The 25,353-nt window shown below is 46.3% G+C and overlaps 2 protein-coding genes across 4 annotated transcripts in view; one reads left to right on the top strand and one right to left on the bottom strand.

The window, feature by feature from the left end:
* The window catches only part of CPNE3 (copine 3), a 67,371-nt gene extending 61,337 nt beyond the window's left edge, over positions 1-6,034 (bottom strand). The window contains exons 1-2 of one of the 2 annotated variants that reach the window (XM_039522449.1): positions 5,899-6,012; positions 5,301-5,355 (exon numbers count right to left, since the gene is read on the bottom strand). The gene's annotated coding sequence lies outside the window, so the exon portion shown is untranslated. Of the gene's footprint in view, positions 1-5,300; positions 5,356-5,898 lie in introns of both variants that reach the window. The other variant, XM_039522448.1, reaches the window with a different exon arrangement.
* A 164-nt stretch (positions 6,035-6,198) lies between these two features.
* The window catches only part of RMDN1 (regulator of microtubule dynamics 1), a 34,564-nt gene continuing 15,409 nt past the window's right edge, over positions 6,199-25,353 (top strand). Inside the window, exons 1-3 of one of the 2 annotated variants that reach the window (XM_039522452.1) lie at positions 6,199-6,514; positions 8,845-8,962; positions 21,428-21,515. In XM_039522452.1, coding sequence (XP_039378386.1) covers positions 6,401-6,514; positions 8,845-8,962; positions 21,428-21,515 — 320 coding nt within the window. In that variant the 5' untranslated portion in view covers positions 6,199-6,400. The remainder of the gene's footprint in view (positions 6,515-8,844; positions 8,963-21,427; positions 21,516-25,353) is intronic. The other variant, XM_039522451.1, reaches the window with a different exon arrangement.

Below are 25,353 nucleotides of genomic sequence, written 5' to 3'. Positions count from 1 at the left end.
ATAATCTGGACTTTAATTTGATTTCAGACTTCATCTTATGTCTGGGAATTTAACAGACCATCCTAGAGAGAAAAGATAACTTCAATACCCTAAGAAAAAAGCTAGTGAAGCAATTCTGTCTGGAGCCTAGCCCAAAGAGTTCTTAATCAAGAGGGCTTCCAATAAGGAGACTTCTCCTACAAGGTGTGGTGTTTGTAATGTGGTTTCATGGTGACTGCCTACTAAACTCTGCTCTTATGTTGGGACACTGGTGATGACTAAGGCTGTGAGTCTGTCACAGAAGTCACGGATTCGGTGACTTTGCGGGACTTACATGACTTCTGAAGTGACCGGTGCAGCTGGCCTGGAGGCCTCCTGGGCAGCTCAGGCAGCCCCGGGGCCAGCAGCACTGGTCCCTGCTGGAGCAGTCTTGGTCCACTGTGCCCTTCTCCCGCAACAGCAGCAGGAGTTTGGGTGGGGAGCTAAGCGCTGGGATGAGGGAGGGGGTGAGAGTTTTGGGCAGCGCTTACCTCAGGGGGGCTCCTAGACAGAGATGCAGCTAGGGGGATCTGCGCACTGCCTCCACCTTCAGGCACTGCCCCAGCAGCTCCTATTGGCCATGGTTCCCGGCTAATAGGAACTGCAGAGCCAGCACTCAGGGATAAGGCAGCGCACAGAGAGGGGAAACCGGGTAGGGAGCCTGCCAGCTCCACCAATCCCTCACTCTCCCCCAGAAACCAGCAGGGGTCCCAGGCCACACGCTACTGCCTCCTCTCCCTCCCCAAGCACCCATGGCACCTCCCCCCCCACCCCAAATTTAATCAGGGGTATATAGTACAAGTCATGGACAGGTCACGGACTGTGAATTTTTGTTTACTGCCTGTGACTTGTCCATGACTTTTACTAAAAATACCTGTGACCAAAACGTAGCTTTAGTGATGACATCATGTAAACAAGGTTTATGAGATAATTTTGACTACACCCACAATCAAGAAAAATCAAAGGTCTGTTTCTCACAAGCCAGACTAGAAAAAAAACCATAAAGAAATTAATCACTTACAGTCAAAGACTGGATACTATAAAAGAGATGCAACAAATTCACAGACAGATTTGCAGTTGTGCTTCTCCTCTCAGCTGTGTGATAAGAGTCTCAACACTAACATTTTATCAACATAGCTATTTTTTATTTAATGGAAACTATTACATAATGAAGCAGTAGTTCTGAGTAATACCTATTTAGTGAAGAAAACCCTGGCTTTCACTGGAGAACAGACATCCAAAGGATGTTTTGCTCTTCCACAGTAGCTCTAACCAGCTACTATACAAAAACAGAGCATCTTTAAATGCAAGTTAGAGCGGCAGCATTTAACTTGTTAGGAGAACTTTCCACAAGCCAGGGGAAATAAAGGAATAACCACCAAATTCTAACATGGAAGACATTCCACCTATCTAAAGCTGCAATTTTAGTTTTATTTAGAGAAAAATCCCACATTCACTTCTAAAGATATATATTTTGTGGAGTGTTGCTGGTGCAGAATGGCTACTACAGTGCACCATAGCAATGGCTCCAGATCAATGGTAAGTTTTAACCATCCATACACAGGGTCTAATCCTAAGAGATATTCAGTGATCCCTGCAACAGTCTTAAAATGGCACGGAATCAGACCCTCCATTTATACAGTGCTTTTGGATTCTTTATGATGAAATGTATTAACTGTCATTTGATCTACCTATGCTGACCCAACTTACAAAGGTAATTTTGTTTTCAACAATTTAAACAACATTTTTCTAACTATGTTCATAATGGGCTTATATGGTTTAGTTCTAATGCATACAATAACTTAACGATTACTAAATTGTCAAATAAGCATAATATTCACTTATTTTACCAATCAATGAAAATCTGAATAAATTTAGTCTTTCACTTGCATCTGTGCCTTTTCCTGTACCCCTTCCCCTCTCTCTGCCAATGCACAATGCTTCCTTGCTCTCCTTCAAATACTTTCTAAAAATTTGCTTCTTTTAGCAATCCTCCTATCTCCTCAATTAAAAATCCAGTTATATAGCAAACTGTCATAAAAAGCCTGGGACTAACAAAATGTGTAACAAACCTGAACTACTCATATTACATTTTTCTTGTGTCATCTTTGATATCTGTCTACGTAAGATTTTGGGGGCAAGGATCATCTTTGTTCATAAAGCACCAAGAGCTATTGTCACTATATAAATTACTAAACCAAGACACCTGATTGCTGTACATAGTCTCTTATACCAATTGGTGACAATTTGTTTAGGAAAGTAATTTTAAAAACAAAAAGTAAAGTACTTATATGCTTATTTAAGTAATTATATAGCTCAATTTACACAAACTATGATTCTTAATTTTTACATTATGTTAAAAATGTTGAATGATTTTTCTTATTTAATAAGAAAGTTATAATTGACTCAAATCGCAAGTAAAAATGTATCTAACTGCTTGGATGGAAAATCAAATTCAATTAAAAATGGGCAAAAACAGCAAACACAAACTTTTAAAAATTAAATACAACCACCTTAAATGTTCTGGAAACATAAGAAAACATTCATTAAAAAGCTCATCAGAACATGTTTTCCATTTAAAACTAATGGAAATATTAAAACAAGAGAAGTATTATCTGCAGTTGATTAACTGAACTGATTGTTTCTGGGAACTGTCTTTCAAGATATCAGAACTTCTAAATCTGATCCTCTCAAACTTGATTTTTATTCATAGACTGGAAAAGGAAAACAAGCTTTCCTGCTTTTTCTAACTCCGAATTTAAGTCTGAATTTCTCATTGAACTGAACAAGTTTAATAAACTCAACTAAAAAAAAATTCCAACTGCACCTGAAGTAGAGGCTACTGCTATCAAAAGCTGACTTAGCACTTCAACAAATTTTGGTTCCAGATGACTACCACCAGATCAGAGATTTAACTTTCTTTAAAACATGGCAGCAAACATATACTAAATACTTTTTGAGTTTAATTTAAATGTTTTCATTAGATTATAAACAGGGCTTAAATTCTCAGAGTATTTCCCAGAACACTCTCCCAGCCCTGCAACAACCTATAAAAACTCTAGAGGGGTTGAAAATATTTACCAGAGCTCTGCTCTGGACAGCTCCGGCAGAATTTAAGCCCTTAATACAAGTGCAAGTCTTAACATAGGTTGTCAATTTCAAATAGGTTTATTTATTTTTGAAAAATAAACTGCATTTAATTTAAATAAAAAAATCTGAGGCTACAATTTAATCATGAGTATTTTTCATAAAAGTCATGGACAGGTTATGGGACTGTGATTTTTTGGGGTTTTTTGCCTGTGATCTGTCCATGACTTTTACGAAAAATATTCATGATTAAATTGTAGCCTTAGTCATAACACTTATCTTACTATGTAGATAGACCCACCAGCCAACATATCTACGTCTCCATCATCTCCAAGATTTATGGGCATCCTCAAATACATTGCTTCAAGCATTACTAATGCCACTCTTCATAGGAACAGCTGGCCAATTTGCCCAGAATTAATGACAGACACAATTAGGCAGCACATGAATGCACACATCCAGTTGCTCCAAGGTTCTGTTGTATGAAAATGGTTTACCTGGGGGCAGATTAACTGAGGATTCAAGGAGAGCTGAACTTCTTTCATAATGATTCTACAATCAAAAAATTTGGGGATCCGTAAACAGTGTAACATGAAGTGACATGTATACCAAGGCTGTATTATTAAGACCACGCCATATGCTACATTACTTCTAGAAGTCTGTTGCTTGCCTATGATTACAATTCAACCTAGACAGCTACATTACAAGTATTTTTCTATTCAGCTGAAATAGAGTGCATCAAAACCAGTGTGATTTATGTAATTTTACCTTTAAAAAAACCTGAATCAAAACAAAGTTCAGGCAATTTCAACAGTAATACTAGAAAGATTACATTTTCATTCTCCAAAAACTTGTCACTTTTAGCAATTTTTGTTCTGAACAGTAAGATAAGAACATGATATTCTGTTTTATTAAAATGTCCATTAGTTGACAAAGTACTGAGCCAGTGTCAGATTTAGCCCAAGTCTGCTGGAAGTCTAAAAACTCAACTTGTTTCAACTAAATCTAGCCAAATTTTTGGACACCACCCCGTAACTACTTACCTACTGACAAATGTAGCCAGTGCCTGTCCTCAGAGAAAGCTGGGAATCCCCTTGTGTCCTGACACATGCCCTCAAAATGCTGAATCCATCATCATCAGAAGCTACTTAGAGCCACAGATCTGAGTTTTGAAAGATTTTTGTGCCAAGCTAAGTCCGGATCTAAATTTTTCGGGTGGAGCATCAGCTACTCTAAGACTCAACTTTGAGAAGTCAATGGATGCTCTGAAAATTTTGACCTTAACTGTCTTTGCAGCTGGTACAAATTATAGATTCAGAATTGAAGCTTGAAGAGCAAGCTGCTGAATGAGTTTTGATCATGTTTTAGGAATTTTGGCATCTAGATTTTTCCAGATCATTGTTACTGACTATATTTGATGAGTTTAGATGGGATGATTTTGAAGTCTAAGAACAAAAATCGGTTGGCATTACAAATATCCAGCTTTTTCCTATGCCCTCTGTTGGAAACCTAAAGACAACTGAGTTCTGCCTTCAACAGCACCAAGATGTGGAGTTGGTCTAAAAACAATAAAACCTTGAGGGGGGTTTTCCTGGCTAAAAGGGATACCATTTTTCATGGAAGTTATCACGAGGTAGTTTGTCCTTCAACCAGCTCTACAGCGACAGTTTTGGAAGAACACAGAGGGATAGTGTTACATTTTTACATTGGCTAATACTTATAACGTAAGTAAATGAAACCTGTTTTAAGCAACTACCCAAGGAACAAGGATAACATCAGTTGCCTCCAGTTAGTCCCTCACAGCTTCACATTGGAGGAATGTCCCTTAAAACAGAAAGCTGATCAAAAACCTTACTCTATATTTTACAATACAAGATGGTAAACTAATCCAGTGGTTTTCAAACTGTGATCCACAAATCCCACAAAGTCCACAGACTATGTTGAAGGGGTCTGCAAAAGACAGTCATTACCAGAGAATAATGATTTTCAAGCTGGGGTCTGCAGACTATGTGTAAAATGTCCAAAGGGGTCCTCACCTCCATTTGAAAATTTTTAGGGGTCCACAAATGACTAATGGTTGAAAACCACTGCGCTAATCTGGATTGTTCTTTTAACTGGAACATGAGGTAGTGGTTACAACACACAAATGAAGCCATCACTCCTAGGCTTTACTTTTGGCTCTGCAACTCACTTACTGTAAGTCATGTGATGACTGTCTGCAAATCACTTAACTTCCGTGCCTCAGTTTCCCTAAGTGTGAAATAGCAACCGCATTTACCGACCAGGGATGTGAAAAGACTTAAAGCAGCAACTTCTGGGAAATATTTTAAACTGCAGTAGCATGCACCCTGCGCACTCTGTCCAAAGCCAGGCAGACAGCCCCTCCTCTGCAGGAGGAGGTACAGCGCGCAAAGGCTCGGCCTATGACGTGGGAGATTGGGGGGAGGACCCTCCAGGCAATGTAAGCAGGGAGTTAACTCCGTTATTTACACAAACAGATCCCGACCCTGCAAAGGGGTTTGCAATGGGCAGGCCCGGCCCCGCCCCTCCCTTAACCCCACCTGCGTCCCCACTCTCCACCTGCCCCGCCCACTTAACTGCCTCCTCCGCTCCCCTCCCCCCCCCCCCAGCCGCTCCAGGCAACCGCCCGCTCTGGCCCCGCCCCCCAGCGCCCCGCTCCGCCATGCCCCTGCCAGCGCTCCCGCCCCATGGCCGGACCCCAGCGCCCCCCGGCCCTAGCCTCACTCACCGCCACCCACCCGGCGAGGCCCCGCAGGCCGCGGCCTCACTCACCTGTCGGCGCTGAGGGTCCAAGCCCGGGACGAAGAAAGGAAGCAGCTGGAGCCAGAAAGCGGAGCAATAACACGGCCCCCCACGGCCTCCCCACCCTACGCTCCGCCCCCAAATGGGCGCAACGGCGCATGCGCGAGACACGCCCCCGCAGACAGCCGTGAAATTCTCGAACCGGGATGTTCGTTTCGTCCAGGGGCGGCCGAGGCCACGTGATCCCAATTCCCCCCCCCGCCCTCAGAGTCCCTGCTTTAGCCCCGCCCCCAACACTTCCCTCTAGTCTAAGGAATGGGGGGAAGAGCAGAGAACTCAGCGGGCGGAACGGAAAGAGCGAGGTCATGTGTCCCCCTCGGACACTTCCGGTCGCTGACCGCAGCCTGTCCCCAGAGGAGCCCCGGCCCCGTATGGCCCCGGACATGGTTGCAGAGGGACCGCTTCCGGCCGGACGCTCTTCCTAGGTTCCCCAGGATGCAGAAGCGTCGGGCTAAGCGCGGGGTGGCGCATCATGGCGACAGCGGTTATTATCCTGAGGCCTTTGCGCCGAGGCGCCGCCTGGGTGGGGAAGCGGCTCCTGTCCGAAGCTGGAGGCGTGAGGCGCGGCTGGTGGCGGCAGGCGCAGGTGAGGGGCAGGCGGGAGAGGCGGTGACTGAGCCCCGCGTGGGAGACGCGCTCTGGGGACCCTTTCCTGCCCCTCTCCGCCGGGGCAGTCACAGGCCAGGCCGCTGCCCCAGCCTGTCATGCCCGCCGGAGAGAGACCGTCCCTGCCGGAGCGGGGATTTTTTCAGGGGCCCTTCGCCCTGCGATCGAAGCCTCCTGTCCACCGCCCCGGTCCGCCCCTTGCAGCAGCCCCCCACGCCCCTTCCCGGTGTAAACCTCCGGTCCGCAGGGCTGGCGCCCTCGGCCCTCTTTCATCCCCCTGTCTGGGTGGAGGGGGCCGGGCCGAGCTGCTATGGATCCCTGTTCAGTCACTGTTCTAGAAAGTGCAGGTCAAGACCTAGTTTAGAGTGACCAGATGTCCCGATTTTATAGAGACAGTCCTGATTTTTGGGTCTCTTTCTTATATAGGCTCCAGTTACCCCCCCTTCTCCATCCTGGTTTTTCACACTTGCTGTCTGGTCAACCTAACCTAGTTAGCCACAGGGCTGAAGACAAACATGAACCTGTCTCAGGTATCCCCTTCCTCAAACATTGCTAACTATAGCGCTGCAACATGTCAGGCCCACCTGCTGGCCAGACGCTGCCCTTACTAGTATCAGCCCAAAACACAGCAGTAGAGCTCATGGCTAAAGCAATGCCTGATGTGAGCTACTTCTAGAGAAGTCAGATGCCTTCTGTCCACACAGGCAGTCCCAGACAGGTTACACATTGCTTGTCTTTTCTGAGCTGTACTACACTTGGTTCCTGGTCCACTATGGGTCGTCAGTGACTGTCGTCTTGATGCCCTCATTTCCACTGATTGAAGCTTTTACTTTTAGTGTCATGGCCACTGGGGAAAATAATCTGCTTACTTGTCACTGTTTAAGGTTTAATTTTTTCACGTGTGGCCATTGAATGCTAAATTGATGAGCCTTGTAGAAAGGAATATGAAATAGGGTGACCAGACAGCAAGTGTGAAAAATCAGGACAGGGGGTGGGGGGTAATAGGTGCCTATGTAGGAAAAAGCTCCAAAAATTGGGACTGTCCCTATAAAATCGGGACATCTGGTCACCCTACTATGAAGAAATAAATAAGAATTATTGGTGACGGATGATATTCTGGCTTTTAAAATAGCTGGGTTTATGGTCTACAAAAGTAATAATGTTTTAAGGGTTGCATGACTTAGGCCATGTCTACACTGCAAAATTAAGTCAACCTAACTTACATTGGCATACAGCCGCCGTAGTAATTACATCACTTGTGTATGTCTGCGCTTTGTTCCTTGCATCAACAGTGAGCATCCTAACCAGGAACACTTGTATCGATTGTACTGTCAGTGTGGGGCATTGTGGGATAGCTCCTGAAATCCAGTAACAGTTGACATAAGCAACACAGTGTCTACACTGACACTGCATTGGCCTAACTACATCGACCTGGACTCTGTGATGCTTGTGGAGTTATTAAGACAGCATAGCGGGGCAGTTATGTTGGTGGGAGCAAAATTTAGGTGTAGACACTTTCATAGGTTAATGTAAGATGCCTTGCGTTGACCTAACTAGTGTATACCAGGCCTTGGATGTGTATGCTTGTTGTAGCATAAATAGCATGTCAAGTTCTCAACACTTAAATCAGTATTTCTGGGTTTTATGTCTTAAAACACGTAAACCATGACATTCTCAATTACAAGTCTGGTAATGAGCAGGTATTTGATTTAGCAAAGTGACAAAATTAACAAAGACAGTCTAAATACCATTTGAGCATCAAATCCGTTAAGAGATGAAGAGATCCTTCCAAGTCAATTATATTTGTGGGTTTCAGGCAAAAGTTTAGGCTACCTGCAAAGTTTCCAATTACACTTGAAGCAGGAGAAAAATAACTCATAGTTTGACTCAGCCTTTATCATTAGGAAATTAAAACATGACACTTTCTGACTTTTTTTCTAAGTTGCTTACTCATCAGAGCATATTCTAAATTCAGATTTTACCAAACAACTTCTGTATTCTTGCTTATTGTTTTGTCTTGTATTCTTCGCACAATTAAACATAGTTACTTTTGTTTTGTAATTATTCATGTTAATAGTTCATAGGTTCATGTTCCAAAGTATAATAATGAGTCAATTCCCAAAGCCCAGTTTCCTGTTTGCACAGTAAAAAAAATGAAACCTTGAAGTTGAAACCTTAGAACTGTTTCTGTAACTTCTGAGAGCCTCTTGGACACATAAGATTGGAATGTAATTGCTGCTCCAGAGAGCTGCAGAGCAGCTTTGTCAAATCTTATAGCAGATTATAAACTTATTTTATTTTTCTTTTTAGATGTTTGGAAAATTAACTCTTTTCAGAAGAGGGCTTGCACTCTCAGCAGTGTCTTACTTGGGTTATGAAGCTTACAACTCTATTTCTCACTCTGCTGTGGTTCATGCTAGTGTCAAAGGTAAAGCTCTATGAATTCAAATGTCCTGAGGTCATTCAGATGCAGACTTGGCACTTCTTTACAGTATCAAAACTTTGTGAGAAGCATTTTATGTAAGGCTTTCCAATATCTCCACTATAGGCTATTTTTATATAATCTGTTCAACTGTAGGCTACCTTTTAACTAAATAATAGTGTAGTTCTTGTTTAACATGGCTCACTTCTCAGAAATATCACTAGGAATGTAGCCAAAACTTTTCTGTGTGGGTAAGATAAGCTTGTGACACAGATGCTGTTCCTTTGAAGTCTTTGTTGGGAGGTAAGGTTGAATTAGGGATTCAGAATAGAGCTATTAATCTTTGATTCAACTGTAGAATTAAAATTTTAGTATTTGTTGGTACTAGTGGAAATCCACATAATAGCTTATGGTAGCAGCATTGGGCTCATGATTTTAGCTAGAAATGGAGCAAAATGTCTTAGTCTGAAATGTAAGTGCTGGAATCTTTGGAAATATAGTAAAACATCAAAGATTCAGTCTAAAGCCTCATTTTAAGTAGTCTTTACACATATTATTCTGATCAAAATTAAATCAGTACAATGCTAGCTCTCTAAATGCTTCCCAGGCTGCTGAATGTCTTGGAAATTTTATACATCTTTTTTTTTTTTCAAATAAGCTCCAAATGAGGATTCTTGCAGAAGAAATAAACATTGTTTCTACTGCAGTCAGCATAATGATCTTCCATCTTCATACTCCTTTGTCTTCTCCCAGGTATTGAGTTGAGCTTTTTGCCTGAGTGCTGTGTCCTTTAGTGCAGTGGTTCTCAAAGCCGGTACAACGCTTGTTCAGGGAAATCGCCTGCCGGGCCGGTTTGTTTACCTGCTGCGTCCGCAGGTTTGGCAGTTCGCTGCTCCAGGCCAATGGGGGCTGCAGGAAGGGTGGCCAGCACATCCCTCGGCCCGCGCCGCTTCCCACAGCCCCCATTGGCCTGGAGCAGCGAACTGCGGCCAGTGGGAGGTGCGATCGGCCAAACCTGTGGACGTGGCAGGTAAACAAACCGTCCCAGCCCGGCAGGGACTTTCCCTGAACAAGTGGCAGACCGGCTGTGAGAGCCACTACTTTAGTGCAGTGTTTCTCAATGTTTTTGATACCAGGGACTGGCTTGCTGCCTTCCTAAACTCTGTCAGGGAGATCTCAGGGACCAGCACTCGTCCACGGACTGGTTGTTGCTTTAGAAGATTCCACTCTTAGGAGCTTCATTTTCCATGAGGTTTTAGAAATAACTAGAAATGTTGGGCATATCTTTATTTTTGCCTCCATTTAAGCTATATTTAAGTTAGGCTTCACTCTTTTAATAATTACAGAGCACTGGATTGAAAAAAGTAGCTGTACAAATCTTGCCACTTGATGTCATTTTTAAAGACTATCATAGCTCTGAGCACATTATAAAAGAACCTACTGACAACTTTCTGTACACAATTAAAGCAAAGCAGGAAAAATCAAGTGACCAGAGCCCTTAGGGCAAGTTAGCAGACACCAAGCCAGATTAGAACTGCTCAAAATTCGTGAGGGAATAGAAGATGGTGTTTAACAGAGGGAAGAAAAACATTTTAGAAAAGATTTGACTTGACAGCATCGCTTTTAAAATTTCAGTCGACATATTAAATCCGATAAGCATCTACTGACCACGGTGGAGATGAATAGAAAGTTTCTAGCAAACCTAAAATAATTAGTCAGTTACTTCAGCAGTACTGAACTGAATGGTGAATATTGAAAACAGTGGAATTTGAGAGAAAAATGTCATCGCTGTCAGAGGGCCTAATGTAAACCTGAAGCTTGTGGAGAAACAACTGGAAACCATGGAAAGCTTGTCAATTTTTAAACTTATATGCTTAAGATTGCTTTTGGCCTTGAGGCCCTCTTCGTTATTACATTTATACCTAAAATACTGGACTTAGATATTCTTTATCTGTGGTGAAAATGTTATTGAATTCTGAAGAGACAGTGGCAAGAAAGCAACAGCTAAAGGAACAACAGTAGCTGTATTAAGGGGCTCATGTTACCAGGGTTGGCTCCAGGTTTTTTGCCACCCCAAGCAGCCAAAAAAAAAAGCCATGATCGCTATCTGCAGCACTTCGCTTCATTCTTCGGCGGCAATTCGGAGGCAGGTCCTTCGCTCTGAGAGGGAGTGAGGGACCCGCCGCCAAAGAGCGGGACGTGCTGCCCCTCTCTGTTGGCCGCCCCAAGCACCTGCTTGCTGAGCTGGTGCCTGGAGCCAGCCCTGCATGTTTCTAGAAGAAGAATCAGAAGGCTGCCTGAAGCAAGCCTTTTCTTATAAGAGAAATCAAAACATTTCCCTTAGGTGTTACCCCAGAGCTACCCAAGGACAATTAAATGAATATTGTCAAAAATAAACTTTTGCCCAAGAAAGGTAAAATCTTTAATAGGTCATGGTCTAGCTCAGTGGTCCCCAACCTTTTCCGGGTGGCAGGCGCCAGACGACGAGCCACCGAGGACCATGGCCGGTGGACAAACATCCGCCGAAATGCCACCGAAAAGCAGTGTCATCAAGAGGCATTGCCGTCGAAATGCCGCCGAAGTAGCATCATCAAGCGGCATCGCTGCCAAAATGCCGCCATTGGGGACCACTGGTCTAGCTCTTCTGTAAGGGTAAGGCAAGTTCTGAGATACTGAGAGCATCTCAGTACTTTGAAATAGGTAAAGAGCATAGTTAACTCAGTCATAATTCCTAACTGCAGTTTTAGTTTGACAAGTCTGTGCTGCATCTGATTCATATTTTATAGAAATATTCTTGTTCTGTGAACTTCTAACAGTCAAAATTAAGGAGCCAAAATGTTGTATTTATATCACATGACTAGCCATTTTATTCTTCATCTCTCTACAAATTAGGCACAGTAAATTGTCATGTGAATATTATATGCAATAAGAGAAATAAACTGGGAAATATTATTTGATAGTTTGTCATTGCTTTTTTTTTGCTATCAGTGTATTGTAAAATCCACATAACAGCAAATAACATTGTAAGGCCTACCTCCTTTGATTTTCTGTTTTAGAATCTAATACATGATTGAAAAACAAACAAGCATACATTATTAATACCAAGTAAGTATTTCTGTGTTACTTAAATGCATTTTTATTTTATTAAATATTCTCTGTAAAATATTTTATTACTGCTGTGGAATCCAACTTCTCCCATCAGAGGGGAAACTAATTTAACTCAAATTATTCACAGAAATGTGCTGATATCCTTATAAAAACTCTTGAACAAAAGTCAGTAATCATTTGCTATGTTAGCTTATGCCTTCCTTTATTAATAAAAAGTACAAACAATATTTACCAGTGGTCAACAAAGAAACAGAAGAAATGTTTTTTTTTTAAGCATCTAATAAGTGCAGTGCAAACAGTGGAAGAATGAAAATAAGCCGTGAAGTTTTTGGAAGTGTCTCCTTAAATGAATACTTTTAGATTTACCCATCCCATGTTGCCAGTGAAAGATGTTGGAGAGGCTGCTCACCACACAATTTAGTTCATAGCTAGGTCTATGAACTAGTAGAGTAGACTAGGGATCGGCAACCTTTGGCACGCGGCCCACCAGCACATCCCTCACCCCACGCCACTTCCCGCAGCCCCCATTGACCTGGAGCGGCAAACTGCAGCCAGTGGGAGCCACGATCAGCTGAACCTGCGGACGTGGCAAGTAAACAAACCAGCCAGCCAAAGGTTGCCGATCCCTGGAGTAGATTCTTGACAGCCTTTCTCTCACAGAAAAAAAAATTAGAAAAATTGTATAAGTGAAAATTCAAAACTCTTCAAGGAGATGTACACCAACGGATCTAATAATAGGATATTCACATAAAAATTGAAAATAAGGAAATGGACATTTAAGTACTAGACAAGAACATGAGGAATTAGCCTTTGAAAAGCCAAAAAAATAATTTCATAAAGCACATGTATGAATGGAGGTAAAAACAGAGAAGTCCCTCCCTGTGTACATTAAGAGCAGCACCACAAATTGGAGCTGTGCTGGGAGTGGGGGAAATGAAGTCTCCAAAGCTATATAACATCTTCACTTGAGGAAAGCACCTGGAGTGGGTGGTTTTGACCAAAATATTGTGTGTTCTAGACCCAGATGACCCCTTTACTTATGAAAGTATTCAACTACAAAATTGAAAAAGAAAAATCTCCAGATTAATTTAGGTACAGGCTGACTGTCTTTCAAACCAAATCAAGATTCAGTGAAGGCTTGGCTCCTGTAGATCATGTGCCTCATGTTAAAACAGGATTATAAAACTTTCATAAACACTGCAGTTTTAAGGATTGAGAAAGTAATTGTGGCTAGTCCTGTAAAACACAAATGCTTAACTTTGAGTATTTTCATCAACTTCAGTAGATTTTTCATATCTTAAAGTTATACATCTATGCAAATGTTTTTGTTAGAATCAAAGGGCCTAAATTTGTATATTTGGCTTGGAAGAGGCTTTGTCACATGGAAGACTTTAGTAGAATAATAAGCATAATTGAAGAGTTAAGAAGAAGAAAGCTAGATACTGGGAAGGCGTATGACCAGGGTGAAGTTTCCTTCTGGCAACAGTTTAAAAACCCAACAATGGTTGGATGTGGTCATTCTTTAAAAAAAAATCATTAAATCAAAATATAACAAACCTATGGCAAAAATAGAATTATCAGATGGAACTTAGGAAGAGGAACCTAGGCAAGCTACTCACATTCTTTCATGTCTTTTATTTGTGATTGTGGTAGAACCCTTCAACCATATTTGGGATATCAGTTTGTGGAACACAACTATGTTTTATTCACATAATTACTGTGTGGTGTGAATGAGTCTTATCCCACCATTTCCATTATCAGAAATTTAAACTTTGGAAGGTTATGATACAGAATTAATATGGGGAAAAAGCAAAATGTTAAACTTATTATTTGGGATAGCAACACCATTGAAGAGAAAACACAAATTAAAATTGTCACCTTTTAAGAGATTTAGTGAATATTAAACTCCTTAATATTATGAGTGAAATTGAATTAAAAAACTCTGGTAGCCAAAATATGGAAAAAATCCTAGAGGATAGTACAGCTTCTAACTTTCCAGGTTGAAAATGTGGAGATACATTCATTTTTAACATATTTATCTTTTTTACTTAAATCCAACCCATGACAGTTTCAAAAACACTAACTTCATGTATTTGCTTGGTGTGGGATGATAAACAATAAGAATGACCAGACAAAGACCTATATCTTCATAAATAAGACCTAGGTATTTATTATTATTATTATTATTATACAGAATGGGGGACGACTTCTTCGAGTGATTGCTCCTATGCATTCCATGTAGGTGTGCGCGCCGCGCGTGCACGGCTCTCCGGAACATTTTTACCCTAGCAACTCCGGTGGGCCGGCTGGCGCCCCCTGGAGTGGCGCCGTCATGGCGCCCCTTATATACCTCAGCCGGCCCGTCCGCTCCTCAGTTCCTTCTTCCCGCCCGTGACGGCCAGTTGGAACAGTGGAGTGCTCCCTTACCTCCACAACCCTAGTGTTTCTCCATAGTTCTAGTGTAGATAGTATTAGTAGTGAGTTGAGTTCTTGTTGTAGTTGTATATATATTTAGTGTTAATAGTTACGGAATTAGAGGGTTTACCCCTCTTCTTCCGCCCCGGTGCGGGCTTATGCCCGGAGCACCGGGTTTCAAGCCCTGTGCGGCTTGCCAGCGGCCTATGCCGGTTAGCGACCCGCACGACTCTTGCCTCCGCTGCCTCGGAGAGTCGCATCGGCCAGATAAGTGCTCTATTTGCATAGCCTTTAAGCCTCGTGCGAGGAGAGAGAGACTCTAGGCTGAAGCACTTACTGATGGAGTCTGCGCTCCAACCTCCGGCGCCAGCTCCAGCGGCACCGAAAACCACCTCGACGAGCAGCGCTCCGGCTGCACCGAGCCGCTCCGGCACCGAGCCGGCACCAAAGACCCGGCACCGCTCCCTCTCCCCGGGGAGGAAGCACAAGGCGCCGAAGACGGCCGCCGCGAAACAGCAGCGAAAGCCGTTAGCCCAGCCGCCTCCGACGAAAACGGTGCAGGCTGAGGCAGTGCACGCTAAGTGCACCGCGCCGTTGACTCCGGCGCCGCCTGGCCCGTCGAGTCCGGCTCCACCCAGCTCCCCGGTGCCCACCGAGGAGGAGCTGAGGATCCCGTCGGCGCCCGAGGCGTCGCGACGGCAAGAGAGCTGATCGGCGACGGCCCGTCATATCAGCCGCCCGGCACCACCGGTGCGGACATTCAAGTCCTCGGCAAGCCAGCGATGGTGCGCCCCTCATCTCCGGGCGACCGTGGCGACGCGGCTCCAGAATCCGGTCTCGATCCGGTCTATCTCCCGGAGAAGGTCACGAGGCACCACTCCCCATCCGCCGAAAATCGCCATCGCGACGCCGCTCAGCGTCCGGCACGGTCGCAGTCCCGGCACCGCTCTCCACGCGGGGCGGTCGTACTCCAGCGGCGCTCAGGTCCCGGTCACGGTCACCGGCACGCAGCAGGTCCGCGTCCAGGCACGCGGACATCGGGACTCGCGCAGCCGTTCGGCGCCGCAGATCCGCTCGAGTCGGTTCCGGCACCGCCCGGTCGAGCTCGACGTCGCGGTCGAGCTCCCGCCGCCGCGCTCCCTTCGGCACGGAGATCCAGCTCCCGACGCCGTAGATCTGGCTCCCGGCACCGGAGATCCGGCTCCCGGCACCGTGCGCAGCACAGGTCCCGCTCGCCACTGGACCCCCGAGACGCCCGGCACCGACCCTCGGCACCGGAGGATCGTCTCACGCCGGCGCTGGACGCCCGCCCAGGCACCGCCACGGCTCCACCCTGGCCCTCCAGGGAACCCTCTGTAGCCTCACCCCAAGGCAGTGCGGTGGATTTCAGAGCCGGTTCCGTTCCGCCGGATCATGGACCCCAGTATTGGGGACATTGGGTGCCCTGGGCGCAATATGAACAGGGGCCTCCCCTGCCACCCAGGCAGCCGGGCTCGGCACCATCGGTACCGGTGGCCACCGTCAGTCGAGCCCCCCCGTCCCCACCGACGCAAGCCGCCGCCCACGGCCCTTCTTTGGGCCAGGACTCGCTGCCGCCAGATCGCCAGGTGGGCGAGCACCAACAGGAGGAGGTGCTGCCGGGCCACTCCTCGTCGTCCTCTCCAGATGAGGCGGTAGCGGGGGCCTCGCCATCAGGGCCCCCGCCCATTGACCTCAGGGCACACCAGGACCTTCTCCGAAGGGTGGCAAAGGCCATTAACTTGCCCATAGAGGAGGTGCAAGAAGTCGAGGACCCGATTACGGACGTTGTGGGAGATGACGCCCCTGTCAGAGTGGCGCTCCCGTTTATTCGCACCATTCAAAAGAACAGTGCCACTATCTGGCAGTCGCCCTCCTCCGTTGCCCCCACGGCGCGAGGCGTCGAAAGGAAGTATTCTGTCCTGCCCCAGGGCTACGAATACTTGTACGTCCACCCCACCCCGGACTCGCTGGTGGTCCAATCGGTCAATGACCGCGAACGACACGGTCAACCTGCCGCTGCGCCGAAGGCGAAGGACGCCCGGCGCATGGACTTATTAGGGCGTAAAATCTATTCGGCGGGAGGCCTCCAACTCCGTATCGCCAACCAGATGGCCCTCTTATCCAGATACACTTTTAATATCTTGGGGTGCCTTGCGAAGTTCACGGAGCTAACCCCTCAGGAATCCCGCCCTGAATTCTCAGCGCTGCTGGAGGAGGGCAAGTTAGCCTCCAGAACACTGATCAAAGCGGCCGTAGACGCAGCAGACTCAGGGGCTCGAACGGTAGCATCCGGGGTGACGATGCGCCGCATTGCGTGGCTACAATCTTCCACCCTCCCACCTGAGGTCCAGTACACCCTCCAGGACCTCCCGTTTGACACGCAGGGGCTGTTTTCTGAGAAAACGGATGCCAGAATCCAGTCCCTAAAGGATGGGAGGGTTGCGTCTGAACTCTGGGTATGCACACGCCCGGCCACGCAGAGGCGTTCGTTCCGCCAACAGCCCTACCGTCCCTTCAACCAGGCCAGGTCTCGGCGTTTAACAACCGCCGACGGCCCCCTTCCGCCGTGGGCCGTCAGGGGCGGCGCAACCAGGCGCAGAACTTCGTCCAAGGCTCCATAAGCCCAAAAGCCGGCCTTTTGACGGGCGCCCGAGGCGGCCCATCACTCTCCCCCCAGGATCCATCCCTTTTGTTTTCCAGTCGCCTTGCCCGCTTCCTTCCGGCGTGGTCTGCTATAACATCGGACAGCTGGGTCCTCAGCACCATCCAGCACGGCTACCGCCTACAGTTTCTTTCGCCCCCTCCCACCCACCGTCCCCGTCCCTCTTCAGGGACCCTCTCCTGAGCAAGTCCTCATACAGGAGGTGCAGGCTCTGTTGAGCGTGGGTGCTATCGAGGAGGTGCCTCCCTGCAGGCGGGGCAGGGATTCTACTCAGATATTTCCTCATCCCCAAGGCGAAAGGAGGTCTTCGTCCCATCTTAGACCTCCGGGAGCTGAACAGATACCTCTGCAAGCTCAAGTTTCGGATGGTAACCTTGGGGACCATTATCCCTTCCTTGGATCCGGGAGACTGGTTTGCCGCCCTCGACATGAAGGATGCTTACTTTCATGTGGCGATTTACCCCCCCCACAGACGCTTCCTGCGCTTCACGGTCAACGAGACCCACTACCAGTTTGCGGTGTTACCCTTCGGCCTCTCCACTGCCCCGAGGGTGTTCACCAAGTGCATGGCGGTCGTGGCCGCAGCTCTCCGTCGTCGCAGAATCCACGTATACCCATATCTCGACGACTGGCTGATCCGTGGGCGCTCTCAAGAGCTGGTGACAGCTCAGGTGTCAGAGATACTGCACCTGTTCCGGTCTCTCGGCCTCCTCGTCAATGCCGAGAAGTCCCAGTTACTGCCGACACAGCGATTGGAGTTCATAGGAGCGGTCCTCGACTCCACCCTCGCCAGGGCCTGCCTCCCTCGTTCTCGACACGAGACGATGGCCTCGCTCATTCGCACCTTGCAAGCCTTCCCTTCCACGACGGCCCGGTCCTGCCTTCGCCTGCTGGGCCACATGGCTGCGTGCACCTTTGTGACCGCGAACGCGAGGCTGAGGCTCCGTCCGTTCCAGATGTGGCTGACTTCGGTGTACCGGCCCCACCGCGACCCCCTAGATCTGGTGGTCACGGTCTCAGACCCCACTCTCCAGACGCTCACCTGGTGGCTGCATCAGGAGGTGGTCTGCGCCGGGGTTCCGTTTCGCCCCCCTCGCCCGTCGGTCACCCTGACCACAGACGCCTCGGCGCTTGGATGGGGGGCTCACATGGGAGACCTGCACACTCAGGGCCTCTGGTCGGCCCAGGAGCTCTCCCTGCACATCAACGTCAGGGAATTGAGAGCGATCCGCCTGGCTTGTCTCGCCTTTCTTGCACACCTCCGGGACCGCTGCGTGGCGGTATACACGGACAACACGGCAGCCATGTTCTATCTGAACAAACAGGGCGGGGCCCGATCCTCCCCGCTGTGCAAGGAGGCGATGCTCCTATGGGACCTGTGTGTGACCCACTCGATTCGCCTCGAAGCGTTCTTTCTACCAGGAGTGCAGAACACGCTGGCCGACCGTCTGAGCAGGTCCTTCGCTTCCCACGAGTGGTCCCTTCGCCCCGACGTGGCCCACACCATCTTCCAAAGGTGGGGATTTCCCCAAATAGACCTGTTTGCCTCCAGGACCAACAGGAAGTGCCACAGGTTCTGTTCGTACCAGGGTCGGGCTCCGGACTCCATCTCCGATGCGTTCCTCATGCCCTGGACGGGTCCCCTTCTATACGCCTTCCCGCCGTTCCCGCTAGTCCACCGAGTTCTGCTCAAGCTACGGAGGGACAAGGCCCGCTTCATACTCGTCGCTCCGGCCTGGCCGAGGCAGCACTGGTATACCCTGCTCCTCGAGCTCTCGATCCGGGATCCCATTCCCCTACCGTTATGGCCGGATCTCATCTCCCAGGACCTCGGCAGGCTTTGTCACCCGAACCTGCAGTCGCTGCATCTTACAGCCTGGTTCCTGAGTGGTTGACCGACGCGGAGAGGGCCTGTTCCGCGGCGGTGCAGCAAGTTCTGCTTGAAAGCAGAAAACCATCCACACGCTCTACCTACCTGGCGAAGTGGAAACGCTTTGCCCTTTGGTGCGATCAGCAAGGTCTTAACCCCTTCTCGACCCCTATCCAGACGGTCCTCGACTACCTCTGGTACCTGAAAGGCCAAGGTCTCGCGATCTCGTCCCTGAGGGTACACCTGGCGGCGCTTTCGGCCTTCCGGCCTGCTGTAGATGGTCACTCCGTGTTTTCCAACCCCATGGTTGCCCGCTTCCTCAAGGGGTTGGACCGCCTCTACCCGCAAGTGCGTCCGCCGGCTCCTACGTGGGATCTGAACCTGGCTCTCACCCAGCTGATGCGCCCGCCCTTCGAGCCCATGGCCTCCTGCTCCCTCCTCCATCTCACCTGGAAGACGGCCTTCCTCGTGGCAATCACATCCGCCAGACGAGTCTCCGAACTCCGCGCCCTGACAGCGGGTCCCCCATATACCGTCTTCCACGCGGACAAAGTGCAGCTTCGGCCACATCCGGCCTTCCTCCCAAAGGTGGTGTCGGCCTTTCATCTTAATCAGGAGATCTTCCTCCCGGTCTTCTTTCCAAAGCCGCACGCCTCACCTCGTGAGCAGCAGCTCCACACCCTCGACGTCCGTAGGGCCCTCGCCTTTTACATTGACCGAACTAAGTCATTCCGGCGTTCCTCCCAGCTCTTTGTCGCAATTGCGGAGTGCATGAAAGGTGAGCCTGTTTCATCTCAACGGATTTCTTCCTGGGTGACATCCTGCATACGGGCGTGCTACGAACTTGCTCGCGTCCCCCCGTGCCGACTCACCGCACACTCGACAAGGGCACACGCCTCGTCAGCCGCCTTCCTGGCCCACGTTCCCATCTGGGACATCTGTCGAGCGGCCACCTGGTCTTCCGTCCACACCTTCGCTTCCCATTATGCGTTGGTGCAGCAGTCCCGAGACGACGCAGCCTTCGGCTCTGCGGTACTACACTCCGCCACGTCTCTTTCCGACCCCACCGCCTAGGTAAGGCTTGGGAATCCCCTACATGGAATGCATAGGAGCAATCACTCGAAGAAGAAAAGACAGTTACTCACCTGTAGTAACTGGTGTTCTTCGAGATGTGTTGCTCCTATCCATTCCAGACCCGCCCTCCTTCCCCACTGTCGGAATAGCCGGCAAGAAGGAACTGAGGAGCGGACGGGCCGGCTGAGGTATATAAGGGGCGCCATGACGGCGCCACTCCAGGGGGCGCCAGCCGGCCCGCCGGAGTTGCTAGGGTAAAAATGTTCCGGAGAGCCGTGCACGCGCGGCGCGCACACCTACATGGAATGGATAGGAGCAACACATCTCGAAGAACACCAGTTACTACAGGTGAGTAACCGTCTTTTACAGTTATTGGGAATACAGACTGTGCTAAGCCTATTTAGGAACCTACGAAGTAAACCTGGAAGAGCTCTGTGGGAGAAAAATGTGGTATTTAAAAACAAAAATTTATGACGCTCTAGTTTTAAAAACCAGGTGCTTGTGCAACTGCTAAGGGCTTAATTCAGCAAAACTTTGATAAAGTCGCAAGCTGGACTGAAAAGCCCAATTTTGGTTCATTTAATACAATTTTCTCCAGTTTCATTGTCTGTGGCCTCATGCATGTTACAGTACTACTTTGATTACCACTGTAACTGTGGAGCCCTTATCTCTGATTGCCAGAACCCACAATATTTTAAAAAGCATTATATCACTGATGTATCTTAATACTTTTGAATTATTTATATGTGCTGCTGGTTATATACAAAATAATGATTTAAAACTGAAAACATAAGTCACCCTGCAACAAATTATGAAGAAAATACATGGAAGGATCAGTCCAATACTAAGTGACCTTTGCTGCGTTCATCCACTTTGCCTTGCTATAATTCAGTCCCTGGCCTACCGTGTTCCGATCACTTAGGATGTGTCTACACTGTGACTGGACATCCTTGGCTAGCCTAGGTCAACTGATTGGGCTTGTGAGGCTTGGGCTAAAGGGTTGTTTAATTGCGGTGTAGATGTTCGAGTTCCAGAGCTCAAGCTCCAGCCCGAGCTGAACCTGTATCCCATGGCTGCTAAAAGTTAGTATAGCATAGGTAGCCAATTTGAAATTGGAAACACTTGATATTTGTTAGGAAATAGTTGTTTGACCTCATCTTAGTGCGGATTTTTTTTTTGTGCGGATTTTTTTTGTTTCAGGGTACTTTGGCTTGCAGCCAGTTGGATTGTTGTACTTTGAAATATTGTTGCTGATCTGGTAGGCTATTGTATTTACTAATCTTTTTGTCTTCTCTTTCAACCATCCCTACCCCTTTTGAAGTTGAGGAAATCATAGAGCAAGCAGACTACCTGTATGGGAGTGGAGAAACCAAAAAGCTCTATCAATTGCTGACCCAGCACAAAAGCAGGTATTTCACTGTATTGAATATCCCCACATGAAGCGCTCCTTTATCAGTTCATGTTAACTAATACAGCAAGTATGATAGCACTGAGCACCCAGCTTGCACCTTTTTGCAGTAAGAGAGAAAATCTGAATTTTCTTCCCTTTCAATGTAGAAGGAAGGACCTGGTTCATAGGCTCAGTTTGGGCAGCAGAGGGTTAGCACTCTGATAGCTTTTTCATTGGCATAGGGCCCCTGAGAATAATGTTCTTATAAGAAAGTTGGTGGGCACTCCTCCTGCTTTCCCTAGTATGTGTTAGAAGGTTAAATACAGACTCTAGTATGCAAGTATTCTAGTAGAGATGTGGGACAGAGAGCAGTAGTATTGCTTCATCCTAATCCTCCTAGCAACTGAATGGCATGTCTGTGGAGAGGAGGTGGTCACTGTGTTACAGAGATGACAATGTGTTTACTACTGTACAAAACACACCTGCTGGCCATAGGCAAATAGAAATTTTGCCAGCATGAGTGGACTGAGTCGGTTCTGACTCCTTTTCTGGAGGGGAGGGAGAGAGAAGAGAACAGAGCAGTTCAAGTGTCCCAGCTCCTGTAACAGAAGTACAGGGAACAGAGCAGCCTTTGAACCTCTTGCTCTTTTTCAGTAAGAGAAGAAGGTGATAGAAAGCAGAGTGGTAGGACCAACTGTTCTTTTGTGCTAGGGGTGAAGGAGGAGCAGAGAGGCTTGGACCTGAGAAGAGGAGGAGCAGAGTGGCCCGTACGGAGAAAGGAGTCATGCAAAGAAAAGGGGTGGGTGGCAGGGAGAAGATTTCGCTAATGGGGGAGAGAGGGACACCTAGAATTCACTAATGGAAGCTAGAGAAGTGGGAGAAGACAACCAGTATTTATGTATTATTAAATCAGGGAAAGAGCCCAAACTTCATGTATTGAGGCAAAAATTCTCCCAACTCTAGGAGCATTCCTGCTCTTTTTCACTGTACTGCTCACCATCTTTTCCCTTCTTACTTTTATTTTGCTTCTGCCAAGGAAGGGGTTTTTGACCACAGAGAATATTACTCCTGCCCATACCTTAGTTGGACAAAAAGAATAAAAAAACATTGTGCAGACATTGTACAGGACCATGTAAAGGAAAAAGCAGAGAACCCTCTGAGGTTTTTCTTTAGAATGCCCTCCTTCAGGGGAAGGGGTGGCTGGCTGGCCGTCTCTTTCTTGTGGATTAGATGTACCCCAGGGGCTTTATGGAGGAACCTTGAGAGCTGGGCTGGGTTGTTTCCACCTCATCAGAAGGGGAAAAGAGTGGTCCCAGAGAAACACCAAGTCATAAGGAAGCTGAACATTTTCTTAGGAGGAGGCATGTAGGCACAGAAATTATAGGAACAGCTTGGAGACTGAGTCACTTAGTTCTATGCTAGGTCAGTACCTAGAGCAGAACTATCCAGTAAACAGATTAGTAATGCCATATTTAATACCTTGCCCAAAAAAAAACTGTATTGAGGTTCTAAACTTAACTATCATTTGTTTGACAATGTGTTAGAAACTGCCTGTTTTCTGACACCCCGCATTCCTATTTCTAGATTCAGCGTCTCACAATAATCGCTGACTTTTGAAACATTCATAAATTGTTATTGAATCTTAGAGTTCAAAATAGAAAACTTTAGGCAGTGTATCAAAACAGAGGAATTGTATTTAACTAACAAACTCATTGATACTGAGATCTGTCATCTTTGTAAAATGCAGTGAATACCAATGGCACAATAAAAATCTGTGTATATGCAGTCAGGTGACATAGTAACTAATAAAGCCTTTCTAATGTTTGTCATTTTGCTGTGTTAGACAGTATATGTCCCATTTAGTTATTGGTAACACCTATAAGGGGAATCATAACTCTCCATACTTAGAGGAGCAACATAGGTGCCAGAATTCTGTTTGTAGATAGTGATTAAGAAATTTACAAAAATAAAAGTACACATCTTTTTCTCATTAAAGACATCAACTATACTTTTACGTAGTCCCAATTTTGTGTTTCATAGAATATGGCTGGCATTCCAGTAAACTATGAAAGTTGCATCAGAGTTGGTTGAATGAGCTGAACAGGACATTTGTCTTGTTGTTAAATTATCGTGTGTTATTCCTTCTCTTATAAATTGTTTCTTATATTTTCAGTCTGTGCTGTTTCCCACCTTTTATATTATTATGTGCTCCCATTGTATCCAGTGCTCACTGAAGTTAACTAGGAACCCATTATTAAATGAGCAAGTTCGTTGTGAGGTCACATGCTTAGGAGGAGTCTGTCACTGCCTGTAGTGCTGTTCAATTGTAGGGAAATAACGATCGATTTGGAGTGTAGCGGAATAAGAACAATAATAGGTATGAAAGATTACCATGTTTATTATAATATAATATGCCTTCAGCGGTTTCTGGTAGGTGCTTTTTGTGTGTTTAAAATATTTCTTCTGGGTAGTTATCTACTAGGGAGTTGTCAGGAGGTGACTTGTGGTAGCAGTTACTAAGATAACTCATACGTATAAAAACTGATCTATGTAACATTTGCCCTCACTTTGCTTTTGGCCTCTTTGACGTGTGCAGGTATTAACATCAGAAAATAAGTGTGAAGTGACCAATTGTCACTGGGGTTGAAACAGGTTTTCTTTTACCTATAACTTTCTCATTTCTTAAAAATGATCATATTATGTATTGGGGTGGGGAGAGGCACTTTAGACCTTTGGAAAACGGGGGCTTCAGAGAAGTCAGGAATATGCATAATAATAAGCACAACTAGAAAGTGAACAAGAATCACATAATCAGTATGCACTATTATTTGTATAGCATCACCAATGAACAAGACACTTTACAAGAAGTGCATGGTGTCTAACATAATAGAGTTCTCTCCTTCTAACAATTTATAGTCTAAAGTCTCAGCCTGTACAATGCAACACAGCAATCCAAAGTAATGAGTGATACTAAGTTTGGAATGCTTCCTGGAACAGGTTTTTAAGAATTTTTTTAAAGAAAGGGATGAATGGTATGAAGGAGGTGAGGGGACTGCTATAAGAATTTGAAGCAGCATGAAAGATAGCACAAAGGCTACAGTGGGTAAAGGAGACGGAGAACAGTTTGAGATGAAGTACACGGTGTCAGAGAGTAGAAGGGGATGGGTGGGCATAAGAAGATATATAGGCAGAGTGGAATTATGGAAGTTTTTGAAAGTATAGCATCTAATTGCAAATCTGATACAAAGAACAGTGGAAGGTAGAGTAGATATTCGAGTAGGTGGGGTAACATGGTCAGAATGGAGGATAATCTTGACAGCTACATTTTGAATGGCCTGAGTTAGGAAATGGGAAGGCCAGCAAGAAACAGGTTATGTTAGGTTTTAAAGATAATTGCACAGATTGTATATTTGTTTATTTAAACCATTAAGTGCATACTATTGTAATTAAAGTGCATATGTTGAATCTGAGTAGTTATACAAAGGGTAAATACTGCTATTCTGAGGGGAGCAGGTTTTAAAGGTTGTATGTGCAGATCATGGGGCCATATAAGTATCAGGTCCTCAGAATAAGAATTTCAAAAAAAATCCATATTTAACTTTCACTCTTTGTATTTGTTGTTTTCACTCTTGGGTTTAGTCAGTTTCACTTGCACAGTGCTGCAGTGTTTTGAGTTCTAACACTGTAGGAAACTGTTTACATGACACAATCTTTCCATTAAAAGTTTTTAATGATGGACTGAAACATTTTTATTTTGAACTTTTGCAAGTGCTTATATTGGCCTATAGTGATATGGTTAATATATAATACTGCATTCACTGCTGAAACCAACTGAACATTGGAAAATATATAGTTTG

Source organism: Mauremys reevesii, linkage group 2, assembly GCF_016161935.1.
Source record: "Mauremys reevesii isolate NIE-2019 linkage group 2, ASM1616193v1, whole genome shotgun sequence".
Taxonomy (NCBI): Eukaryota; Metazoa; Chordata; order Testudines; family Geoemydidae; genus Mauremys; species Mauremys reevesii.
This window is presented reverse-complemented; position numbering and strand designations above follow the sequence as displayed.